Source organism: Canis aureus, chromosome 1, assembly GCF_053574225.1.
Source record: "Canis aureus isolate CA01 chromosome 1, VMU_Caureus_v.1.0, whole genome shotgun sequence".
Lineage (NCBI taxonomy): Eukaryota > Metazoa > Chordata > Mammalia > Carnivora > Canidae > Canis > Canis aureus.
Genome location: NC_135611.1, coordinates 105,105,365 through 105,132,116, shown reverse-complemented (window position 1 = coordinate 105,132,116; position 26,752 = coordinate 105,105,365). Strand labels below are relative to the sequence as shown.

General features: G+C 39.9%; 1 protein-coding gene and 1 pseudogene across 13 annotated transcripts in view; one reads left to right on the top strand and one right to left on the bottom strand.

The window, feature by feature from the left end:
• The window catches only part of LOC144324750 (KRAB domain-containing protein 5-like), a 167,336-nt gene that overhangs the window by 132,441 nt on the left and 8,143 nt on the right, over positions 1-26,752 (top strand). For 9 of the 13 annotated variants that reach the window (XM_077916083.1, XM_077916141.1, XM_077916107.1 and 6 more), the window contains one exon: positions 25,976-26,120. The exons of 1 other annotated variant lie outside the window; for it this stretch is intronic. In XM_077916083.1, the coding sequence (XP_077772209.1) occupies positions 25,976-26,120 (145 nt within the window). Of the gene's footprint in view, positions 1-667; positions 7,209-16,626; positions 16,803-25,975; positions 26,125-26,752 lie in introns of those variants that run through there. 3 more of the 13 variants (XM_077916124.1, XM_077916062.1, XM_077916055.1) reach the window with 3 other exon arrangements.
• On the bottom strand, positions 22,571-23,990 carry LOC144295843 (uncharacterized; annotated as a pseudogene).

Below are 26,752 nucleotides of genomic sequence, written 5' to 3'. Positions count from 1 at the left end.
ATTGGTTATACCATTTCTTCCTATTTTAGTTGGTTTCCTCTTTCATTCTTACTTTAGTTCTATGTCCATCAACTTTTATTTTAATTTTTCTGAAAACCAAATCCTCGTATTGTTGATATTTTCCTAAATCCCATTTTATTCATTTCTGTTTTATGTTTAAGTTTCCTTTCTTCCACAGAGTGACAGGATTGCCCAGTCAGTTAAGTGTTTGAGTTCAGCTCAGGTCATGATCTCGAGGTCCTGGGTTTAAATCTTGTGTCATGCTCCCTGCTGAGCAGGGAGTCTGCTTGCCCCTCTCCTTTGGCCTTCCCCTTGCTCATTCTCTCTCTCTCTCTCTCTCTGTCTGTCTCTCTCTCAAATAAGTAAAATAGTTTTTAAAAAAATTCCTTCCCTCTGCTGATTTTGGGCTCCTATGGTACTTTTCATGATTACTTGAGCTACAGGAAAGTGGTTTGTGTCACACTATGGAATTAACTGTTAAGCTATGTGGTCAGTATGTTGTGTACAAGTTTATGTGTCCATGGAGGGATGAAGTCCTGAGGACTCCTCAACCATCTTGCTGATATTCTCTGACTGATTTGATGGCTGTATATAGATGTCATCAGTATTTTCTTCTGAAAGTAGTAAGTGGAATGACTTGCCTTTTCTGTTATTCAATATTTTTCAGCTGTATCTTCACATGACACCCCAAGCTTCCTGTCAGAGCTGTGCAAAGAAGCTTCATTTCCAAATGTGTCAGTGGGTCCATATAAACATAGTGTCCTTGAGAAGTTACACTTAATGATAGACTGGGACAATGATCATAAAGGATATATCCAAATTGAGGCTACTGCCCATAATAAGAATCTCACTGCCCCACATGGTGAAGGATATAAAACATTGTGTAAAACCTTTCTTTTTAAGGCCACTAGTTCTATAAAGCAGAGTGTTTCTGTAGGCAACAGCTCAAATCAAATATTCAAAGATACATATTTATGGAAAGATAATGTAGAAAATCTAGAAAGTTACCATGCTGAAGATAATAATTTGAACAATCTGGAAAATAGGATTAGACCGACCTTTCAGTCAAATATGTCTAAACATCAGAGATTTATAGATGAAGAAGCAACTGCTAGGTGGTTTCAGTTTGAGAGGTCCTTCACCAAGGACTCAACCCTACAAAATTACCAGACCATTTTCAGTGAAGACAGACTTGCTCAAGGCAGTGAATCTGAGGAAAAATGTACTCAAGGCTCAAATGTTGATAAACATCTGAGGACTCATTCTCCAGAGACCCATTCTGAATGTAATACATGGGGGGACGTCTTTCATCAAAGAGCCAACCTTGTATATAACAGTATGCATAGGAGAGAGAATCCTTATAAATATAATGATTGTGAAAATGATCTTAACCACTCCACCGGTGTTGGTGATCATCAGACAATTCATGGGAGAAAAAACCCATGCACATACACTAAACCTGGGAACCTGTTGAGTCAGTCATCAAGAATACGCATACGTAAGACCGTGTGTAGTAGAGAGAAACCTTACAAATGTATAGAATGTGGCAAGGCCTTTAATTACTACTCAAGCTTTAGTCAACATCACAGGATTCATACTGGAGAGAAACCTTATCAATGTAAACAATGTGGCAAGGCCTTTAACTTGCAATCAAACCTTACTAAACATCATAAAATTCATACTGGAGAGAAACCTTACAAATGTAAAGAATGTGGCAAAGTCTTTAACCAGCAATCAAACCTTACTCGACATCACAAAATTCATACTAGAGAGAAATCGTATAAATGTAAAGAACGTGGCAAGGCCTTTATACATCAATCAAGCCTTACTCAGCATCACAGAATGCATACTGGAGAGAAACCTTATAAATATAAAGAACGTGGCAAGGCTTTTATCCGTCAGTCAAACGTTACTCAACATCACAGAATTAATACAGGAGAGAAACCGTATAAATGTAAAGAATGTGGCAAAGCCTTTATCCATCAATCAAGCTTTACTCAACATCACAGAATTCATACAGGAGAGAAACCTTATAAATGTAAAGAATGTGGCAAGACCTTTAACCACCAATCAAACCTTATTCGACATCACAAATTACATACTGGAGAGAAACCTTATAAATGTAAAGAATGTGGCAAAGCCTTTATACATCAATCAAGCTTTAATCAACATCACAGAATCCATACAGGAGAGAAACCTTATAAATGTAAAGAATGTGGCAAGGCCTTTATCCATCAATCCAGCTTTACTCAACATCACAAAATTCATACTGGAGAGAAACCTTATGAATGTAAAGAATGTGGCAAGGCATTTATCCATCAGTCAGGCCTTACTCAACATCACAGAATTCATACTAGAGAGAAAGCTTATAAATGTAAGGAATGTGGCAAAGCTTTTAACCATCACTTAAACCTTAGTAAACATCACAGAATCCATACTGGAGAGAAACCTTATAAATGTAAAGAATGTGGCAAGACCTTTAACCACCAGTCAAGCTTTACTCAACATCACAGAATTCATACTGGAGAGAAACCTTATAAATGTAAGGAATGTGGCAAAGCCTTTATCCATCAATCAAGCTTTACTCAACATCACAGAATTCATACAGGAGAGAAACCTTATGAATGTAAAGAATGTGGGAAGGCCTTTATCCATCAATCAAACTTTACTCAGCATCTCAAAATTCATACAGGAGAGAAACCTTACCAATGTAAACAATGTGGCAAGGCTTTTAACCAGCAATCAAACCTTACTCAGCATCACAAAATTCATACTGGAGAGAAACCTTACAATTGTAAGGAATGTGGCAAAGCCTTTAACCACCACTCAAGCCTTACTCAACATCAGAGAATTCATACTGGAGAGAAACCTTATAAATGTAAGGAATGTGCTAAGGCCTTTAAGCAGCACTCACACCTTACTCGACATCATATAATTCATACTGGAGAGAAACCTTATAAATGTAAAGAATGTGGGAAGGCCTTTATCCATCATTCAGGCCTTACTCAGCATCACAGAATGCATACTGGTGATAAACCTTATAAATGTAAAGAATGTGGGAAGGCCTTTATCCATCAATCAAGCTTTACTCGACATCACAGGATTCATACCTGAGCAGTTTTTCCAATTTAAGAGAGAATTTGTAAGAACTGTTGAATCCTAACTCTACATCAGAGCATTCATGTCGGAGAATAACTAATACATGTGTAAAGAATGTGACAAGACCCTTAAGCAATGTTACACCTTATTAGAGGATTCCTTATTAGAGGAATGGATAGTGGAAGTGATTTTTATAAATATAAACATTAGGGCAGCCCAGGTGGCTCAGCGGTTTAGCGCTGCCTTTAGCCCAGAGTGTGATCCTGAAGACCCAGGATCGAATACCACGTCAGGCTCCCTGCATCGAGCCTTCTTCTCCTTCTGCCTGTGTCTCTGCCTCTCCCTCTCCTCTCTCTGTTTCTCATGAATAAATAAATAAAATCTTTAAAAAATAAAAAAACATTCACAAGCCCTTTAATATTGCTCAAGCCTCTCTCATAATTATAGAATTCATACTAGAGAAATATTATAACTGTAAAGAATGTGGTAAAGGTTTCAGGATGTTCAACCGTCACTCAGCATCACTGAGTTCATACTGAGGAAAAATAATAGAAAATTGAACGAATCAAACTGCTAGCTGGAAGTCATAACTTGCTTCATATTACAGTTATCATACAAAAACAAAATTGAAATGGGAAGAAAGTGGCCAAATCTTTAACTGGAATCCAATCCTTACTCAGTATCCCAAAACACAATCTTGGTTCAAAGTGTAGCAACATAATGAAAGAGGAGAGTATGTTATACCTTAGGAAACCTCACAGTTCAGAGAAGAAAAGTAACTTGAAAGGTAAAAATAAAAATGTTTTTAATTGAATATAAAATGTCAATAAATGTCACAATTCATAGTACAAAGCAGTTTATCTGTCACTCTATTCAGACATCACATTAAAAAGGGACTAATACAAAGTTAGACCATGTTTATGCAATCATGTGTTAAAAGAGAAGGGATGGATTTTTGCGTGGGTATATTGCCATGTGTCTGTCTTTCTTTCTTTCTTTCTTTCTTTCTTTCTTTCTTTCTTCTTTCTTTCTTTCTTTCTTTCTTTTTTTTTAAGATTCTATTTATTTATTCATGAGAGGCACAGGCAGAGGGAGAAGCAGGCTCCATGCAGGGAGCCCGATGATCCCGGGTCTGCAGGATCACGCCCTGGGCTGAAGGGAGATGCTCAATTGATGAGCCACCCAGGCGTCCCTGTTTTTGTTTTCATTGACCCTATATGAGATTTGTGACTTTTGCAAATATTGTGTTTCTGCAGTCACAACTCTTCAGAAAATTCATTTATTCCTAGTGGGTGTGTGAAACTATGGAAGGGATTTTTGTTGCATCAAAGATATGAGATGCCCTTCTTCCTTAAGTGGAATTCATGCATACCTAATTTTCCATGGAACATTAAGGACATACAACATGCAGTATATGAAGAAAATATATATTTTTTAAGATTTTATTTATTCATGAGAGACAATCAGAGAAGCCAGAGACAGGAAGAGGGAGCATCAGGCTCCATGTAGGGAGCCCGATGTGGCACTCCATCCTGAGACTCCGGGATTACACCCTGAGCAGAAGGCAAGACGCTCAACCACTGAGCCACCCATGCATCCCAATATATGAAGAAAATCTAAATGGAAATTCTGCTTGCGGTCATAACATTGATTCCAGGTATGAAGTACGTGTTCAGCATCATTCTCCATTTGAAATTTTAAAAATTTCTGAATATTACAAAAAAAATGTTTTACTAGTAAGTTTTTAAGGTAAAAGAGATGGCAGACTACGGGCACTTAGGTGGCTCAGTGATTGATCGACTGCCTTCACTCAGGTTGTGATCCCAGGGTCCTGGGATCAAGTCTTGCATCAGGCTCCTTGAAAGGAGCCAGCTTCTCCTGCCTGTGTCTCTGGCTTTCTCTCTGTGTCTCTCATGGATAAATAAATAATATCTTAAAAAAAAAAAAAGATGGCAGTTCAGTAAACTACTGACTATCTTCATAATAGCAATTGTTAGAGAGTATGAGTTGATGTGTTGAAATGAAGAAATCCTCACAGATAATCAGAGAATAGCTAAGTCTTCCCTAAAATGACAACCAACTGTACATCCGTATTTTTAAAGAATTAGCACAGTCCTGAAATGTGTTAGTATGCAACAGTAAGCTGTTAACAAGTTAAAATTGCTCTAAGCTGTCTTCTTTAAGCCTCCTGGTAATCATAAAATGAAAACATGCAGTATACCCTCATGGAAAATCATTAAATAACAAAGATAAAGAGCAAGTGAATAAGAAAGGGATAAATAATTCTAAATAGTCAGAAAACAATGAAAAAGTGACAACAGTAATTCCATACCTGTACCAATACTTGCTTTAAATATAAAGGCACTAAATTCTCCAATCCAAAGATCTAGATGGCCTGAATGGAAAAAAATACAAACCCGAGCTGTGTAGTCTTCAAGAGACTCCTTTCAGCTGTAAAAGCATATGCAGATTGAAGGTGTAGGGGTGGGAAAAAGTCCTTATAAAATAAAGGGGTCACTTTGTGCAGAGCTTTTAATTACTTGGTGTTTGGCAGAATGCTAAAGAGGATTTCCCACATGTTGGTTTTGGAAGGACAGGAAGAGTGTGATTATGTAACTCAGGTAATATCACTTAAGAACAACAACAGGACAGCCCCCCTGGGTGGCAGAGCGGTTTAGTGCCACCTGCAGCCTGGGGTGTGATCCTGGAGACCCAGGATCGGGTCCGTGTGGGGCTCCCTGCATGGACCCTGCTTCTCCCTCTGCCTCTCTGTCTCTCTCTGTGTCTCTCATGAATAAATAAATAAAAATCTTTAAAACAACAACACCTTTTCCCATAAATGTTGATGGTGTTTGTCCATGTACCTCAATTTCAGCTTGTATAAGGTTTATGGACACGGTATCTAGGAGTCCCTTAAATGAGTAACATTCAAACATCGATTTCTGTGTTCTGAGGGTTGGGGGAAAAAAACAAAATACTGAACAACAATTGGTGAAAGACGTATTGCTTTCTGATTTTGATGTGGGGAAAAACTGTTGCAGTGAAAATCTTGGTAATTTGCTATAACAAGCAGTCAATACTTTTTCGAAACCGACTTGTACAGGCTTATAAACCTTTCCCACAGTATTCAGCTTCCTAACCTCTTGCTAATATACATTGCATATTTTTCTCACATGTTATGTAATTTGCATTGTTATTTGCTATTGTAATCCCTCAGATAAGTTATTTATCCTTTCAAGCAGCTTACCACAATGCCCTTTGATAAGATTTCTGGTATTATGATTGGGCTGTTTTTCTTTGTATAGAATTGGCAAATGATAGGCTTTGTATGGGTCACCTTTGCAATACTTGTGATAGTGGACTTATTTCAAGTTGGTTTCTTTCTGAAATTTACATCTTCACATAAGAAAACCTTACATTCTAGTTGGTTCAGACTTTCTGTGTACCTTACATATGCCTTAAAGTTGTATATACTGTATAGGCATTTGCTAAATATAAAGCATACTCCTTTAATGTTTCAGAAAGGTAGCTAACACATATAGTTAAGATTTCTTTCTTACATTAAGGCTGTAGTATGTATATTCACATAGTATTCGTATTAATAAGACATTTCTGTTTACTGCTTTCTGCTCTCTGAGCTACATAATCTTTCTGTGCATTGGATTGTTGTTGATTGGTTCAAAATTTGGATATATATGACTCAGTTTTAAAAACTAATTTTGTGGCAGCCCCTGTGGCGCAGCGGTTTAGCGCCGCCTACAGCCCAGGGCGTGATCCTGGAGACCCTGGATGAGTCCCAGGTCCGGCTCTCTGCATGGAGCCTGCTTCTCCCTCTGCTTGTGTCTCTGCCTCTCTCTCTCTGTGTCTCTATGAATAAATAAATAAAATCTTTTAAAAAAATAAAAATAAATAAAAAATAATTTTGTGGGACACCTGGGTGGCTCAGCGGTTGAGCGTCTGCCTTCATTCAGCTCGGTGTGATCCTGGGGTCTGGGATTGAGTCCTATATCAGGGTCCCTGTGAGGATCCTGCTTCTCCCTCTGCCTATGTCTCTGCCTCTCTCTCTGTGTCATAAATAAATAAATAAAATCTTTTTTAAAAGCCACAAATTATGTATTGTGTGATATCTAACGAACAGTGATGGTTGGATAAAGACAAGCCCTTGTTTATCAAAATTAGGGACTTTGGAATCAGGAGTCTTTTTTTTTTTATTACAAGAATAATGAACTCTCATAAAGATCTCTCAAATATATCTAGGCCTTTTATGTTCATTTTAATATTTGTAATTTGTATAAATGTTTGAATAATCCATCCTTCCTATAATTGAAATGGTTCAAATCATTACTTTCAGCATAGAATAAGTAACGTTCCAAATTTCTTTTCAGAGAATAAGTACATTTAAATAATGGAATTGGGTATTGGGTTTATAAACACACTGTTATGCAAACATAACTATCGTTTTTTAAAAAGATTTTATTTATTTATTCATGGGAAATACATAGACACAGGCAGAGGGAGAAGGAGGCTTCCTGCGGGAGGCCCGTGTAAGACTTGATCCTGGGACTCCAGGATCACACCCTCAGCCAAAGGTAGACGCTCATCCATTGAGCCACCCAGGCGTCCTGCAAACATAACTGTCTTCAAATGGGGTTTCCTTCAGAATGTTTTCTATTCTCTATTTCTTTAGGCAGTAAGGATTCCATTAATGGTAATCGTCCCAGTTTAGTTATATCCGTAATAACATTCTTTTTGCTCTTCACTTCCTGCCATCACCTTGTTAGTCTTTCACTAACTGTGATCTCAAAGCCACAGCTTCCATGTCTTCCCAATAGCACTTTATGTAATAAATCTTTTTGCCTGTCTTTGTCAACAATCCCAGGGTGCCATGAGAAGCCATAACTGAAAGATACCAATAAATGATCCCACGTACTACACTTACATGTGTATACTATAAAATGTTAATGTAGAAAATGAATATCTAACATAGGATATTAGGATAATACAGAAATTGGAAGCACCAGGACTATGCTCCACCATGAGGACACGAACTAACCAAATTGCCTTTTGACTGCTCCACAAGCCAGTTGGGAGAATACAGCAACCTCATGTAAGAACAAGTGAAGAAGGGATCCCTGGGTGGCGCAGCGGTTTGGCGCCTGCCTTTGGCCCAGGGCGCGATCCTGGAGACCCGGGATCGAATCCCACGTCAGGCTCCCGGTGCATGGAGCCTGCTTCTCCCTCTGCCTGTGTCTCTGCCTCTCTCTCTCTCTCTCTCTGTGACTATCATAAATAAATAAAATTAAAAAAAAAAAAAAAAAAAGAACAAGTGAAGAAGAGCCAGTTTGAAGAAAGGAAATTTTGTTACATTGCCCACAATAGCTGCTGACCCTACCTGAAACTTCATGGCAAGACTGTGAGAAAACTCTAGACTGTTCAGAAAAGATGAGGGACCTATGTGAGCCATAATCTGGCTTCACTGCAGCTGCCTGGTGGGGCTTGTTTCTGTCATGCATGACATGTAGGGCTGAGGGAATGAGAACACCCTTGATGTACTCTGGTGTCTGCTCAGAGAAAAGGAAAGTGCTTGTTCAAACACCAGAGAGAATGCAGAGTTGAAGAACATCAGGAGAGGAATGATCGTATGCAGTGAATATGAAACAACAAACAATTGTTTAACTGTGAAATTACAAGCACTCAGACAGTATACACCTCCAGAATATATGTTTCACAGGTCCCAGAATTACTGCACAGGTGGCTGCTGTCTGTGTTTTCCTTTACAAAGCAAGTCCATAAATTCTGGGACCAGAGGCTGTTTTTTAAATTCCCAAATCTCAGCAAAAGATCACCAGGCAAACGAAGAGACAGAAAAACATGTTCCAACAAAAGGAAGAAAGTAAAACCCTAAAGCTGACCCTAAATTAATAGAGAAGTATTAAATGCCTGACAAAGAATTCAAAATAGTGATCATTAAAGTGTTCATGAAGGAAGAGGAGACCAGTAACTACATGGTACCAGTAAACTATGCATGTTCAAAATGAAAATCCAAAGAGACAGAAAGTCTAAAAAAACAACTAAACAGAAATTGGGAGCTAAAAAAGTACACAATAACTGAATTGAAAAGACACTGAATGGTCAGCAAAAGAATTAATCAAAATGGGATACCTCAGTGGCTCAGGGGTTGAGTGTCTGCCTTTGGCCCAGGGCGTGATCCCGGGGTCCTGGGATTGAGTCCTGCATTGGGCTCCCCACAGGGAGTCTGCTTCACCCTCTGCCTATGTCTCTGCCTCTCTGTGTCTCTAATGAATGAATACATAGATAGATAGATACATAGATAGATAGATAGATAGATAGATAGATAGATAGATAGCCTCTCAAAAATCACAAGTGAAAGAATTTTGAAACAGCATGATAGAAGTAACTCATCTTGTGCAACAGACTCATCTAAGAATATTAATGGTTTCTCAGCAGAACTTCTATAAATAAGTGTATGAGATAATATATTCGAGTACTGAAAGGTCAGAAAATATCGACCAAAGATATTGTATCTGCAATACTATCCTTCAAAAATGGAGAAATAAAAACTTTCCCGGGGAAAAACTACTAGAAGTGTACCAGTAGACCTGCCTTATAAGAAATATTAAAGGAAATCTTTCTACCTACAATAAAAAGGTTCTAAACAGTAGTTAAAACCACAGGAAAATATAAAACTCCACAAATATAGCAACGTGGACTATTGTAAAGTGGTAACACAAATCACTTTTATTTATGTGACAGAAATTTTTAAAAGAATAAAGCGAAAAATGATATATCTAAATTATAGACCACACCACATAAAAGATGGAATTTGGGATATCAGTGACATAAATTGGGTGAAGGAGTAGAAATGACAAACAGTAGAGTTTTGTATGTTGTTGACAATACCAGGTTACAATGGTTTATTATAGCTTTGAGAGGCTTTAGATATCCCTAGGGTCACAAAAAGAAAAAACCCTGTAGAACTCATAAAAAGGAAATGAGAATGGCATCAAAGTCTGTCAATATGAAATGTCAAAGAAACATAATGGAGCACAATAAAAGAGAAAGTGGGATTAAACAGCCACAAGAAGTAAAGTATGAAAAAACAGCACTAGTAGTCCTTCCATCCAGTGAGTACTTTTTAAGTAGATTAAAAGGTGCAAATTGGCTGAATGAATAAACCACAAGATGAAGAACCTCCTTTCTATAAGAGAGTCACATTAAATCTAAGAACACACAAGAGATGCCAAAGTATGTGAAAAGTCTTTTCACGCAAATGGAAGCCAAACAAGGGACCAGTGGCCTTACTAATATCACGCAAATACACATTAAGTTCATAGAGTGTCAGGAAACAAAAATGACATTATTTATAGATAAAGGAATGAAATTCTGTCGATACTATAACAATAATAAATATATGTGCACCTAACAACAGGGACCCCATTTATGTGAAATACAAAAGACAGAATTGAAGTAAGAACTCAATGGTGTCATGAGAGTAGCAGAGGTTAATACCTCAATTTAATTGTATAGCAAGACCACATTAAGTCCAAGGAGAGCACTTGCGCATTACAGACCACTTACACGTAATAGACATATACATACCACTCCACCAAGCAAGAGCAGAATATATAATCTTTTCAATCATACATGGAACATTTTCTAGTATAGACAACCTGTTTGTCTGCAAAACAAGTCTTAACAAATTTATGAAGATTAAAAAAAAAAAAATTTATGAAGATTAAAATCATAGAAGTTTTTTGTTGTTTTTTTTTACCACAACGTAATGAAATTAAGAATGAATAGCAGAAAAGAATGCCTGGGTGGCTCAATCAGTCAAGCATCTGTGTTTGGCTCAGTCATGATCCCAGGGTTCTGGGATGGAGTCCCACATCAGACTCCTCGTTCAGCAGAGAACCTGCTTCTCCCTCTGGCTGTTGCCTTTCTGCTTGTGCTCTCTCTCTCTCTGACAAATAAATAAAATTTAATTTTACTTATTTTAATTTTAAAAAATGAATAGTAGATGGAAAATCAGAAATTCCACAAATATTTTGAAATTATACAACGCACTCTTGAACAATCAATGGTCAAAATGAAATTTAAAAAATGACCAGTAATTATCTTGAGACTAATGAAATAAAACTCAGTATATTGAAACATGGAATTCAGAGAAAGTGATTCCAAAGAAACATTCAGTGGAGTGAAAAGGCCGTCTGTGAAATGAGAGGACATTTTCTCTAGAACCTTTAGAGCATAAGGAATTAATATCTATCGTATAGAAAGAACTCTTGCAACAACCACAAAAAAAAAAAAAAAAAAAAAAAGAGAACAAAACAAAAAAGACCCTGGTACGATTAAAAAATGGACAAAAGATTGAATGGGGGATCCCTGGGTGGCGCAGCGGTTTAGTGCCTGCCTTTGGCCCAGGGTGCGATCCTGGAGACCCGGGATCGAATCCCACGTTGGGCTCCCGGTGCATGGAGCCTGCTTCTCCCTCTGCCTATGTCTCTGCCTCTCTCTCTGTGTGACTATCATAAAAAAAAAAAAAAAAAAAAAAAAAAAGGCAAAATCCAGGGAAGATATGCAAATGGACAAACATATGAAAGATGCTCAAAATCACTATTCATTAGAAAAATACAAGCAAAACAGTGAGTCATACCTCACTACTTCTTCGGATTCCACTATTAAATGAGAATAACACCAAAAAAGAGCTACTCTGAGTTGTAAATCACAAGAATCCTTAGAACTCATAGAACCCGTCAGGACTGCTAGATGAGATGCAAATGGCACAAGCGCTATGGAAAACCATGGGATTTTGTAAAAAAATTTAAATTGTATTGCCCTATGATTCAGCCATCCCACTTGAGACTATATAACCAAAGAATTCAAAGTAGGATGTGCAAGAGATACTTGCACAAGCAGATTTCATAGCAGCAATGTTCAGAAAAGCCAATAATAATGAAAGCAACAAAAATGTTCGAGAACAGATAAAGAAAATGTAGCATATACATACTTTGAAAAAAGAAACGTCATGCACAAAAAAACTAACAGTGACTGAAATAATTCACAGAGATAAATACACTATGATTTCACTTAAGTAATGAAACAAAAGATATTCCTGAATACAGAAACACCATGAATGCTGTAAAATATACAGAGTATCACTGCTACACTAAAAAGCACATACAGTTAAGTATTAATTATACCACAATTTAAATGTATCTTGAGAAAAGTAGATCAAAATTCTAAGGGGGGGATCCCTGGGTGGCGCAGCGGTTTGGCGCCTGCCTTTGGCCCAGGGCGCGATCCTGGAGACTCGGGATCGAATCCCACGTCAGGCTCCCGGTGCATGGAGCCTGCTTCTCCCTCTGCCTGTGTCTCTGCCTCTCTCTCTCTCTCTTTCTCTGTGACTATCATAAATAAATCAAAATTAAAAAAAAACAAAAATCTAAGGGGATTTGCCTCAAGGGAAATTTATATTTATGAACAAAACATTTAATAAATATGGGGTTGTTTACTAATTATCAAACTCCCTTCTTTTTTTTTTTTTTTTTTAAGATTTTAAAAGTCTATTTATTCATGAGAAACAGAGAAGCAGAGACATAGGCAGAGAGAGAAGCAGGCTCCCAATGGGGAGCCTGATGCAGGATTCCATCCCAAGACCTTTGACTCATGATCTGAATCAAAGCCAGATGCTTAACCACTGAGCCCCCCAGGCAACACATGTAAGTCAAGCGTGTTCTTTTTTTTTTTTTTCTAAAATTTTATTTATTTATTCATGAGACACAGAGAGAGAGAGAGAGAGAGAAATGCAGAGACACAGGCAGAGGGAGAAGTAGGTCCCATGCAGGGAGCCTGACATGGGACTCGATCCCGGGTCTCCATGATCACACCTTGGGCTGCAGGTGGCGCTAAACCGCTGCCCTGTCAAGCATGTTCTATCAGAACTTTAGAATCTGGGGCATCTGAGTGGCTCAGTGGTTGAGCCTGTGCCTTTGGCTCAGGTTGTGATCCTGGGGTCCTTGGATGGAGTCCCACATCAGGTTGCCTACAGGGAGCCAGCTTCTACCTCTGCCTGTGTCTCTGTCTCTTTCTGTGTGTCTCTCATGGATAAATAAATAAAATCTTAAAAAAAAAAGACTTTAGAATCTAAAATCATAGCTCAATTTCACAGAAAACTAATCACAAAGCGAAAACAGAACACAACCAAAGGAACTCCATATACACATGACAAAATTAGAAAATCATTATTGTTAAGAAATATGGTAACAACACCTGTTATGAGGCAAAAATGGAACTGAAAAAATGGCTTAGCAAGGAGTTTCTTAGAAATATGCACAGATTTCCCCAGGCCCCCCAAAGCCATAGAAAAGCAGACAGATTGTGCAGGCCCTCGCAGGCCATGGAAGGGTCCCTTGGCCCTCTTCGGGAATATGATGTAAGACCAGGGGAGCAGAAGGAGAATCTTACAGGATGTAGGAGCATGGGAAGTGTTAGAATTGTCTATGACAGAAACATAAATCAACAAAAGCTTTTAGAAAATTCTTTCACTCAGTGCTTCCCAAATGACACTTTTAAGGTTTGGTCTCCTCCTTCACTTTTGCACTTCACATAAGTCATCTACTTTCTTCATTCCCAACTTTGTGGCTGTACAGCTCCTTTCTCTTCACATCTCAGGGCTCCTATTTGCTCCAAAAAGGTGACCGGGTCTGGCGTAGATATAGCAAGACCCGTTTATTTAAAAAATAGGGGGGCGGGGGCAGCTCGGGTGGCTCAGTGGTTTAGCGCCGCCTTCAGCCCAGGGCCTGATCCTGGAGACGCGGAATCGAGTCCCACGTTGGGCTCCCTGCGTGGAGCCTGCTTCTCCTTCTGCCTGTGTCTCTGCCTCTCTTTCTGTCTGTGTCTCTCATGAATAAATAAATAAACAAAATCTAAAAAACAAAACAAAACAAAAAAAACAAAACTTAAAAAAAAGGGCGGGGGGTGGGGGATGCCCAGGTGGCTCAGTGGTTGAGCATCTGTCTTTGGCTCAGGGCGAGATCCCAGAGTCCGGGGATCAAGTTTCGCATCGGGCTCCCCCCATAGATCCTGCTTCTCCTCCCTCTACCTGTGCCTCTGCCTCCCTCTCTGTGTCTCCCATGAATAAATAAATAAAACCTTTAAAAAATAAAAAATAGGAATATGAGTCTGGTTGGAGATTCACTAATTTTGAACCCACTAATGTCCTCAGTAGAGAAGATAGGACAATGTAGAATTCTCGAAAATGATTTCTGAAAACACTGTTATTTGATGAGTTTGAATGCAATGATTTTAGTGACAGTTAAAAGTTCTACTGAGCGTGCCTGGTTGGTTCATTCTGTTAAGCATCTGTGTCTTGATTTCAGCTCAGGTCATGATCTCAGGGTCGGGATCCCGCCTCAAATGGGGCTCTGCTCAGTGCAGAGTCTGCTGGAGATACTATCCACGGCCCCTCTTCCTCCCTCAAGCTCTCTCTCTCTCTCTCAGTCATCAATAAATAAGTAAATATATAAATATATCAGTCAATCTATTTACTTATCAATTTTTCAAAAGATTTTATTTATTTATTCATGAGAGGCACAGAGAATGAGAGACAGAGACATAGGCAGAGGGAGAAGCAGGCTCCATGCAGAGAGCCTGATGTGGGACTCGATCCTCAGACCCTGGATCATGCCCTGAGCCAAAGGTAGACGCTCAACCACTGAGCCACCCAGGCATCCCTCAATCAATTTAAAGGCTCTACTAGCATACCAAGAATGGCAACAACAATCCTTTTTATTTTTACTTTACTTTTTTTTTTTTTACTTTACTTTTTAAAAGATTTTATTTGTTTGAGAAAGAGAGACAGCCTGAGCAGGGGGAGGAGCAGAGGGAGAGGGAGAAGCAGATTCCCTGCTGAGCATGGAGCCCAGTGGCAGGGTCTGGGGTGGGGTGGCTCCATCCCGGAACCCTGAGATCATGACCTAAGTTGAAGTCAGATTGTTAATAGACTGAGCCACCAGGTACCCCAGCAATCTTTTTTTTTTTTTTTTTTAAGTTTTATTTATTTATTTATTCAGAGAGAGCAAGAGAGAGGCAGAGACACACAGGCAGAGGGAGAAGCGGGCTCCATGCAGGAAGCCCGATGTGGGACTCGATTCCGGGTCTCCAGGATCACACCCCGGGCTGCAGGCGGCGCTAAACCGCTGCGCCACCGGGGCTGCCCCCCAGCAATGCTTTTTAAACATTTGCTAGTCACTAGATAGCATTATAACACTTTATATAAGTTAGTACAAATAATAAACACCAAAATAATTGATGAGACCAAACATATCATTATTCATTTTCATAAGAGTTTTTTGCCGGGGACGCCTGGGTGGGTCAGTGGTTGAGCATCTGCGTTTAACTCAGGGCCTAATACTGGTGTCTGGGATCGAGTCCCATGTAAGCTCCTGCAGAGAGCCTGCTTCTGCCTCTGCCTGTGTCTCTGCCTCTTTCTCTCTCTCTCTCTCTCTCTCTCTCTCTCTTTCTCTCGGTCTCTCATGAATAAATAAATACAATCTTAAAAAAAAAAAGGGATTTTTTTGCCAAACACCCAATAAATGGAAAGAACTAGGTTTTCACCAAGGTCATCTGATGTAGAGTTTATCTAACATGACATACATATCTGTATACAGAGACTACTACCTTAAAGCAACGTTCTCTAAGGGCCAAAGGCAGGCTGCCTCAAGATAGGAGAGTTGGCATGAACATTGTTTTGGGCTAAAGGCACTTGACACCCTATAGGGCGAAGAGAAGTTTTTGCCCCTCACCTCATAATATAGAATAATCTTTTTTTTTTTTTTTTTAAAGATTTATCCAGGGCAGCCCCCGGTGGCTCAGCAGTTTAGCACTGCCTTTGGCCCAGGGTGGGATCCTGGAGACCCGGGATCGAGTCCCACGTCAGGCTCCCTGCATGGAGCCTGCTTCTCCCTCTGCCTGTGTCTCTGCCTCTCTCTCTATATGTCTCTCATGCATAAATAAATAAAAAAATCTTAAAAAAAATAAAGATTTATCCGTTCATTCCTGAGACACACACAGAGGCAAAGACCTAGGCAGAGGGAGAAGCAGGCTCCCCCTGGAGAGCCCAATGTGCGACTGGATCCTAGATCCTGGGATCACACCCTGAGGCAGAGGCAGACGCTCAAGCACCGAGCTACCCAGGCCTGTGTAGAATAATCTTAACTGGCCATCTTTCACAGAATAAATGTTACTGCTAGGGACAAATTTCATTTGAGTCATCCATCTGTGTGGCAGGGCAACATCTAATTACCAAACATCTGCTGTTATTCTTCTTGCCCTGTTTAGTGCATTTCTCCACTTCAAAGTCCCAGGCCCTCTTCCTAACTTCAGGATATGAACCTCATTTTGCCCAATTTTGCAATTTCCGTGTCTGTGAGCGTTCCCTACACCTATGAAATTTAATTTGATCTTGTCCTGTTAATCTGTCTCTGTTCAATGGGTTTCTCAATCCAGCTAGAAGGATCCTGAAGGGCACAGAAATTTGTGCTCCCTGGCATGATCAACACAACATTGATCTAATGAAGCCAGCATTGATCTTGTCAGTTCAGATGAAAAAATGCACACTACAGGTCATATTGTCCTCAGGCCCAGCTGTACCAGATAAGGAACATGGAGACTAGGCTCAAGAGGTAAGTAGTTAATCGGCACTACCCTACAGATGTAACTACCAGATATACCTAATAAAACCTCTAAGATAGGGGATCCCTGGGTGGCTCAGAGGTCTGGTGCTGCCTTTGGCCCAGGGGGTGGTCCTGGGGACCCGGGATCAAGTCCTGCAATAGGCTCCCTGCGGGGAGCCTGCTTCTCCCTCTGCCTATGTCTCTGTGTTTCTCATGAATAAATAACTAAAATCTTTAAAAAAACACCTCTAAGATAAAGAGGAAGAAAGATATTGTTTTCTGATTCAAAGTTTTATGAGATAGAATACACCTCCGGGGTACCAGGTGAAACAGCACCAGAAGATATCAAAGAACATCTGCTCACATGGCCCCGTGGGTCTCTCTAATCAGTAGCATCTACCTTCTCAGTGACACCACACTAAACCTGTCCTTGAGCTCTAAGCATAGAAATTGATAACAGCAAATCAGAGTTTCAGTCAGGATTTTATTGGGGCATATGCTTGAGAACAAGGGAGATAGCACAAAGGAAAGTGTTCTCAGGGACTCTCCCCAAGAAGAAGTCCGGGAGAGCCATCATGGTGCAACTTGGTTTGGTCCAGGCTTTGCCAGTATTCATAATAAGAATTCCTGCAACAGAAACTACTCAGGAGGCATTTCCTTTCCCTCCCCCCCTTCCTCCCCTTTCCTTCCTCCCTTTCCCTCCCCCCCTTTCCTTCCCTCCCATTCCTTCCTGTTCCTTCTCTTTTTCTCTCTTTCTTTCCTTTCTTATGGAAGGAGCAAAAGAATGCTGGATTTCATGCTCAGTGTTGAGGAAGACTGAGTCTAGTCCCTGCCCTATCACATCAGAAGACTCTCAAACCAAATTTTCCCCTTAAAAGTCTTCACTTGCAAGCCATTGAGGATTTCAACACTTTTGAGCATTAGCTTCCTCTTCTCCTGGGTGGGGCCATACAAATCAATGTCTTTTAATGTCTTAAATAGATACACCACAAAAGCTCAGTGTATGATTATACTGGCTTACTGCACATGGTAGACAAATTCTCATTTGCTTTGGTTATGATTTTGGGAAGCACAAAGGAAACTCAGTCCAATGTGGAAATTCTTCCCATGATTCACTGGTCCCTAGCCAGTGGGGGCATCTCAAGTACTAGCTGCCCAGACTGCTTGTTTTGGGGAGAGTATTGAGATACTCACTGCTGAGTAGATTTTGTTGGCCTGTGGTACCTCTAATTTTTTTTTGAGAGAGAGAGATCCTCCATAATTTTTCTTTTCAAGTTTCACTTTAGATCAAAATATTACACCATTCCTATTAATTGTGATGAGCTGAGGACAATAGAAGTATTCAAATTCACCTTATTCTAATAAAGCCATGAAGTGCAATAAAAAGTTGAATTTCACCTGTAAATGTTCTCTTCTAACATTTTCAAATCTACCTAAATACAGATTTTAAAAAATATATTTTTGTTTATTCAATTGAGAGACACAGAGAGAGATTGAGAGCATAAGTGGGGCAGAGGGTAGAGTCAGAGTGAGAAACAGACTACTGTTAGCTGGAACTTGACCTGGGGCTCGACCCCCAGACCCAAATATCAACTCCCAGACCCAGACATCATGACCTGAGCTGACAGCAGATGTTTAACCATCCTAGCTACACTGGTGCCCCCAAACTAGATTTATTTTTATGACACAATTAGAATTTCACATTAACAAAATATTAGATATATAGAAATGCAGACAGAGGAACAAGAATCTGTAGTGAAATAATATTACATATACAAAACACATATAATGGGACACCAGGGTGGCTCAGTGGTTGGGTGCCTGCCTTTGGCTCAGGCCGTGATCCCGGATTGCCTGGTTTGAGTCCCACATCAGGCTCCTTGCATGGAGCCTGCTTCGCCCTCTGCCTGTGTCTCTGCCCCCCTCTCTCTCTGTATCACTAATGAAGAAATAAATTAAAAATCTTAAAAAAAAACACATAGTGAAAATGGGTTATGATAAATGAAAGTATAAACATCATTTTGATCATTCACTAAAGAAAGCCTTTGACACTTCCAATTTCATATCATCAAATTTATTATTCTTGCTTAATTAAGAACACAACACAAACATGGATCTCAGGCGTTACTTTCAGGGGTACCTGAAAGTAAGATAATTTACTATAGTGATCTAATCTGGAAATCAGTAGGAACCAGTAAATCACTGCATGAAAGAATGAAGGAGGTCCTTTTGCTTTAGTGAAAGCAAGGGAGGATTATTATATTTCTCAGATTTTCTTGAAAGGAAACATTTCTTCAAATACTCAGGAGGGGGGACACCTGGGTGGCACAGTGGTGGAGCATCTGCCTTTGGCTCAGGTGGTGATCCCAGGGTCCTGGGAATCATGTTCCCTGTGAGGAGCCTGTTTCTCCCTCTGCCTATATCATTGCCTCTCTCTGTGTGTCTCTCATGAATAAATAAAATCTTTTTTTTTTTTTTTTTTAAGATTTGTTATTCATTTATTCATGATAGAGAGGCAGAACACAGGCAGGGGGAGAAGCAGGCTCCATGCAGGCAGCCTGACACGGGACTTGATTCTGGGTCTCCAGGATCAGGCCCTGGCCTGAAGGCGGCGCTAAACTGCTGCGCCACCTGGGTTGCCCAATAAATAAAATCTTTTTTTTTTTTTAATTTTTAAAAATTTATTTATGATAGTCACACGGGGAAGAGAGAGAGAGAGAGGCAGAGACACAGGCAGAGGGAGAAGCAGGCTCCATGCACCGGGAGCCTGACGTGGGATTCGATCCCAGGTCTCCAGGATCGCGCCCTGGGCCAAAGGCAGGAGCCAAACCGCTGCGCCACCCAGGGATCCCAATAAATAAAATCTTATAAAATATATACAGGAGAAATATATTTTGCCTCTGAGCCGTACAGTAGCATTTATGTGCTTTGGTCGTTTTTTTTTTAAAATAAATATTTTATTTATCTATTCATGAGAGACAGAGAGAAAGAGGCAGAGGGAGAAACAGGCTCCATGCAGGAAGCCCGACGTGGGACTCCATTCCTGGACTCCAGGATTACACCCGGGATTGAAGGCAGCGCTAAACCACTGAGCCACCAGGGCTTCCCTATGCTTTGGTCTTGAACATAGAAGAATGATGAATTAATATTATAAATCAATCGTGTGGATGGCATTGGCCTGAAGTGTACAACTCCCCAACCTGTACAATATTTGTTATTAAAAATGGGGAGTGCCAAAAAAAAAAAAAGGGAGTACCTGAGTGCCTCATTCAGTTAAGTGTCTGCCTTTGGCCAAGTCGTGATCCAAGGGTCCTGGGGTCAAGCCCCACACCAGGCTCCCTGCTCCACGAGGAGACTGCTTCTCCCTCTCCCTTTCCCTCTGTCCTGCCGCTCCTCCTGCTTGGGCATGCTCTCTCACTATCATTTGCTCTGTCAAATAAATAAATAAAATCTCAAAAATGAAATAAAAGTGGATTCAAAGGGTGCCTCAGTAGCTCAGCATGTTGGGTGTCTGACTCTTGATTTTAGTTCGGATCAAGATCTCAAGGTTGTGAGATTGAGCCCCACATCAAGCTCTGCACAGGACTTGCAACCTGCTTTGGATTCTCTCTCTCCTTCTCGCTCTGCCCCTCCACAACCCTGCTTATGCACACAGCCTCTCTCTCAAAAAAATAAAAACACAGGCTTTAAAATATTAAAAAAAAACAAAAACAATGAATTCAACACAAATAATTCAGCTGGTCCATCAGGGAAAACATAGAAGAATCAGCCACTTAGCATTCTCAGCACTTTGAATTTAGCCAGGCTAACTCCAGGAAAACACAAAACAAAATACAATCAACCATCTCCAGAGGGACACTTGAAGGGGTAAGATCACTCTAATTAGCACACTCATTTCCAGCTAAACTCCTTTAGGTGCTGCACCTTTCAACCCACTAGGATGGAAAATAAACCATCACTATAGGAAGAAAAGGGATGGAGATGCACCTTCCAACCATCTGGTGGGAGTCATGTTAACACATATGGATTACCTATTTGCAAGTGTCTAAATAAATAGAAAATTCTACTGAAGGGTGATTTAATGCTCAAGTGGCCTAAATGAAGACTGCCTGAAAGACTTAATTTGTGTACTTACATATGCTCCTCAAGAGAGAGCGATCTATTCAACTAAACAAACTGAATGGGTTACATATTTTGACTGCTACTTAGAAAATTTAAAGTAAACACAAGATAATATCTATGCAGGAAACAAAAAGGGACCTTCTGAAATAGTGGCAAAAAGTGAGCTCAACAATATCAACTCCTGGACATGTACCTCCTACTGCTCCACCATCTTTTTATGCTTTCTATAGCATATCTGGAAATGAGGCATTAAAATCAAATCCTCTGTCTGAGAACAAGAATTCTTGTCCCTTCAAAGATCCTTCCAGCTGGAGTAGGAATGAAATCGACGTCAGACAGATTAAAAGGTGACAAACTTAATAGGTGTACATACAAGGAATCCACAGGAATCCATACAGGAATTCCATAGATGTGGAAATTCCAAAGACTGTCAGGCAAGATGAGGAGCCAATGTCATGCTGAACTAAGGAAAAAGGACTGGGGGCCTGGAGCTTCAGAGGAAAGGAAAACATTTCACACGGCAATAAGAAGGGCACATATTTGGTAATGACATCTTTGTCCTGCCTTAGAGATGGGTCACTGAGATAAACTCTGTTAATAACTCTTATTCTGGGAAAGACCTCACCCCCCAATTTAGAATCTACGGTGTGTTTAAGGGACGGAGTAAAGGTTCTCTCAAGCCTGCAGGATCCCAAGTACCCTCAACTCAAAATCCTCACAAGGCCAATGTGGCACATTCGGGAAGTGGTGGTGGGGGCAGCATAGAGACTGTCCTGCACTCCTGCAATTCCCCCATCTGAAACTTCAAGAGTCTCACATGTTAGAAGTTGACCTGGTAGATTGTTTCATGCCATTGATCCAGTATTTTGCTCCTAACAATAGGTCAGTTTAATCAAACTCATTTCAACAGGGGAATGGGGTAAACTAGGTGATGAACCTTAAGGAGGGCACTAGATGTAATGAGTGCTGGGAGTTAGATGCAACTGATGAATCCCTAAACTCTATCCCATGAGCGAATAAAACACTATTTGTTAAGTAACTTGAATAAATTTGAAAGAAGAAGAGGCGACGATGCAGGTGTATTTTTAAGTTAGCCCATTGATAGAATTAATGTTACTAAATGGGAATGGTTAGTAATTAGACCAAATGTTAAGGCAGTTTCTGAGGTCTAATGGTAGCCAGTTGAGCATATTTCTAGCTATTGGTCTTGAAGGATCTTCAGATAGAGTAAGGGCAAGTACAGGCAACCTCACAAATCTTCCTGGCTTCCAGTTGAAATTCCTTTGGTAATCTTTACATTGGCCGATAGAGCTCAGCACTAAGCTTGTCTATACATGAACTGTTATGATGATTTCTTTACATCCAATGATTTGCATATAGTTTTCAGAGAGCTTCAGGAAAAATCCTCTCCAGTATACCTTCCCTGATCAGAAGTCAGTGTTAGCGTTGCTTAAAGACCTGGCCACATTCTTAACCATTTTAAGGTTATTCTCTAATATGAAGTCTCTGATGTGGACTAAGTGGTGAGCAGTCCTTAAAAATTTTCTCAAATTTTAAACATTTTCAGGTTTGCTGCGTTATGAATTATGTGATAATGAGTAGGTATTGAAATATGATTAGAGGCCTTCCTGTATGTTTACACGGGTAAGGTTTTCTCACAAATGAATTCTCTGACGTTGAATAAGGCCTGAGATCTGGATAAAGGCCTTGTCACATTTTTCGCATTGGTAAGGTTTCTGTCCAGAATGAATTCTGTTGAGTAAGGGTTGAGCGACGGTTAAAGGCCTTCCCACATTCTTTACATTGGTAAGGTTTCTCTCCAGTACGAATTATGTAATGTATCATGAGGCCTGACCGCTGACTAAAGGCCTTACCACATTCTTGACATTGGTAAGGTTTTTCTCCAGTGTGAATTTTGTGATGTTGAATAAGGTTTGGGTACTGCCTAAAAGCCTTGCCATATTCTTTACACTTGTAAGGTTTCTCTCCTCTATGAGTTCTGTGATGTTGAGTCAAAGTTGAGTGCTCATTAAAGGCCTTGCCACACTCTGAACATTTGTAAGGTTTCTCTCCAGTATGAATCCTGTGATGTCCAATAAGAATTGAGTGGAATTTAAAGCCCCTGCCACAGTATTTACATTTGTAAGGTTTCTCTCCAGTGTAGATTCTCTGAAGTTCAGTAAGGCTTGAGTGATAGTTAAAGGGCTTGCCACATTCTTTTTGCAAATGTAACTGTCAAGTTTCTCTCCCGAATGGATTCACCTATGTCCATATAATAATCAGAGGTACTTCTACATTTTACCACATTCTTCACATTTGTAAGGTTTCTCTCTACCATGGATTTGCTGATGTTGAGGTAGCATTGAGGGCCCATCAAAGGCTTTGCCACATTCCTTGCAAATGTATCTTTTTCTTTTTAAAAGATCTTATTTATTTATTCATGAGAGACACAGATAGAGAAGCAGAGACACGGGCAGAGGGAGAAGCAGGCTCTATGCAAGGAACCCAACGTGGGACTGGATCCCAGGACCCAGGGATCACGCCCCAAGCCAAAGACAGACACACAACTGCTGAGCCACCCGGGTGTCCTGTATATTTAGTCTTGATGACTGGCTAAACGTGTTCGCTGGTTTATTACATCTGTATGTTTTTTTTTCCCCCACACATCAATTCTCTGATTACCACCAACACTGGGGGGTCTGGTTAAGAGCTTTCATGCTTTCATTATATTTACGAGGATTCCCTCCTATAGGGACACTCTTATGTACAATAAGTTTGGAGCTTTCAGAAAACACTTCTAATTTTTGGAAAGAAGCGTCTACACACAGCTTTGGCAGGAAGCTCTGGGTGCCATGTGAAGATATAGCTGAAAGATATCAAATAAGAGAAAAGCAAAATCATCCCATTTACTACTTTCAGATGAGTATAATGAAAACTCCTAAAATGCAAAATTAAAATTAGAGAACTTCAGCAAGATGGCTGAGAAGGAATCACCAGGACTTTATTCTTCCATGAACAAATGCACTTGCGTACAATGTAGTCACCACATGGCGTAATAGGTATTTCTATTGTCATGCTGTAGCATGCGTTACTTTCCTACACCTCAAAAAAATCAGGAAAAGTACCATTTCGGCTCACAATTGGCAGAGAGAAAGAAATTTAAACTTAAAATAGAAATCAACCAAATAGGTTGTAGTAAAAGCAGTAAAATATCTACGATAGGAAGAGTTGCTTGTAAGAAAAGATCAATAAAAATGACATACTTTTAACTGAATCAGGTAAGAATGAAAGAGAGAAAACCAACTAAAACCAGAAGAAATGAAAGCAGACACAGTATCAGTGATACCTTAGGAATAAAGTAATTATGAGAGGTGATGATGCATAATTACTATGCCAGTAAATAGGTATCAAAAAAGCATGTATAAATTTCAAAAAAGGTATAACCTACCTGACTCCACCATGGGGAAATATTAGAAAAAAACAATCTCAGCTGATCTACAACTACTGAGTAGCTTGAAAAAGCAATAAATAAAATAAAATAAAATAACACCCTAAGAAAGAAAAGCCCTGTGTCAGATGAATTCACCGGATAATTCAAACAAACATTTAATGAGAAAGTACTTCATGATCTCCTCCAACATTTCCAAGGAGTGAAGAGAAGTGAAACATCAAACACTCTCTGTGACATCAGCATTTATAGGTTATCACAGCCAGAGGAAGACACTACAAGCAAAGAAGATGACCAGGTACTACCTGCGACAAGGAGTCCTACAAAGTCCACAATTAATTAAACAACTCGAATCAAAAGAACATTTTACTATTTTACAACATGATCAAGTGGTAATTCTTCCTGATAATCAAGGATGTTTCAAGATATGGAAATCTATCAATTTCAGACTGCACATTAACAGAAAGAAGATCAAACATGACATAATCCTATTAATGCACACAGAACAAGAATCTGAGCATTTGGGACAGTGGTTCAAGATAAAAAACACTCAACAGTAGGAATAGAAGAAGACTACCCTCACCTGATAAAGGCCACATACATACCAAAAGGTGAAGTCTAACTTATTCAATAGTAAGTGACTGAACATTCTATTTGATCAGAAGCAAGGTAAAGAAGTGACTTTACCACTTCCATTCAACACAGCATTATATATTCTAGTCTGAAACAGTAGGTCAGAAAAAAATACATAAAGGGAATCCAATTGGTAAGGAAAAACTAGGGTGCCTCTGTGGCTCAGTGGTTGAGCATCTGCCTTTGGCTCAGGTCATGATCCCAGGGTCCTGGGGGTCTTTAAAAAAAATAATAAGGAAAGAAACTAAACCTTTCTCTGTTCCCAGATGACTTAATTTATAGAAAACCGTAAAGAACCTTATTTTTTTAATTTTATTTAGCTTTTCATTATTTTTATTCTTATTATATTTATTTATTTATTTATTTGAGAGAGACAATACATGAGTTTGGGGGGAAGGGAAAAGGGAGAGGGAGAAGCAGACTCCCCACTGAGCAGGGAGCCCACCACAGGCCCTGAGATCATGACCTGAGCTGAAGTCAGGTGCTTAACTGATTGAATCACCCAGGAACTGCTCCTACTTTAATTTTTATCCTGTTTTATATTTTGGTTATGTTATATTGTTTATTTCTGCTAATTTTCATCACTAGACTTCCACGCTGGGTCTAGATTTATTTGATTTTTTTTAATGCTATAAATGCTGGAGTTAAGAAAAAAGGTTTATTTCCTTTTTAAAAGATTTTATTTATTCACGAGAGGCACACAGAGAGAGGCAGAGACATAGGCAGAGGGAGAAGCAGGCTCCATGCGGGTAGCCCGATGTGAGACTCGATCCCAGGACTCCAGGATCACATCCCAAGGCGAAAGCAGACGCTCAACCATTGAGCCACCCAGGCGTCCCCCAACTGCCCCTTTAGAACACACAGGAGAGATGTCCAATGTTCAGAATTGACCTCCACAGCCAAGTACTTGACACAAGAATAAAAGGTGTAAATTGGAGTTTAAGTTATGGACAGTACTATTTTTTGCCCTATTGTATAGAATTCCCATTCATCTACAGAAGCGATGATGTTACCTTAAGGAAGGGGAAGTTAAAGCTGAAAAGGAAGCAATGTGAAGACTTTTCTCCACTACTGTTGTGCCCAAGATTGCGAATCCGAGAAACCACCAAGGAGCCGACACCGATGCAAGTACACGAGGGTTTATTTACAAGTTTGAGCTTGGGTCCAAGTATACTCCATACAGCAGAGCAGGGGCTTGGACCCTGAGACTAAGAAGCACAGCAGTGTTATAGGGGCCAGTGGCCAATGAGATTGTAACATACGTAGAAAGTTGCACAGTCATGTTGGTCTACACGCAGGTGGCCATTGAATTACGATTCACCTTATAGTGACCATTTGAACTAGCCTATTATTCTGGTTAGAACTTGCCGCAGTTTTGGGGGGCAAAAGAGGGGTTTTCATTCCTTGGCTGGTTAAAGGTCAGAGGTCCCTCATTCCTAATTAGGTGTGCTGGTTTCTGATGAAAGTGTGCTTAATAGCTAAGCTAGGGTGAGGGAGTGCCTTAAACAATAGGCAGGTCGTGTGGGGGGGTTTTACATGAGATGAGTGTAGCACAAAATGGAGTTAGTCCTGCTCTGCTTGTCCAGGGGTAGGGGATTTTTGTTAGATTTCCTGGGTCCCACGCTACTAGACACAACTTTTTTCCTTCACTGCCCAGATCCAAATTCCAATCATTCAAAGAGGAAACTTCCAAGAGACAGTCTTCAAAGGAAGGAAGGAAACCTTGAGTGTGTTATGGAAAATCTGGAAGGAGTGA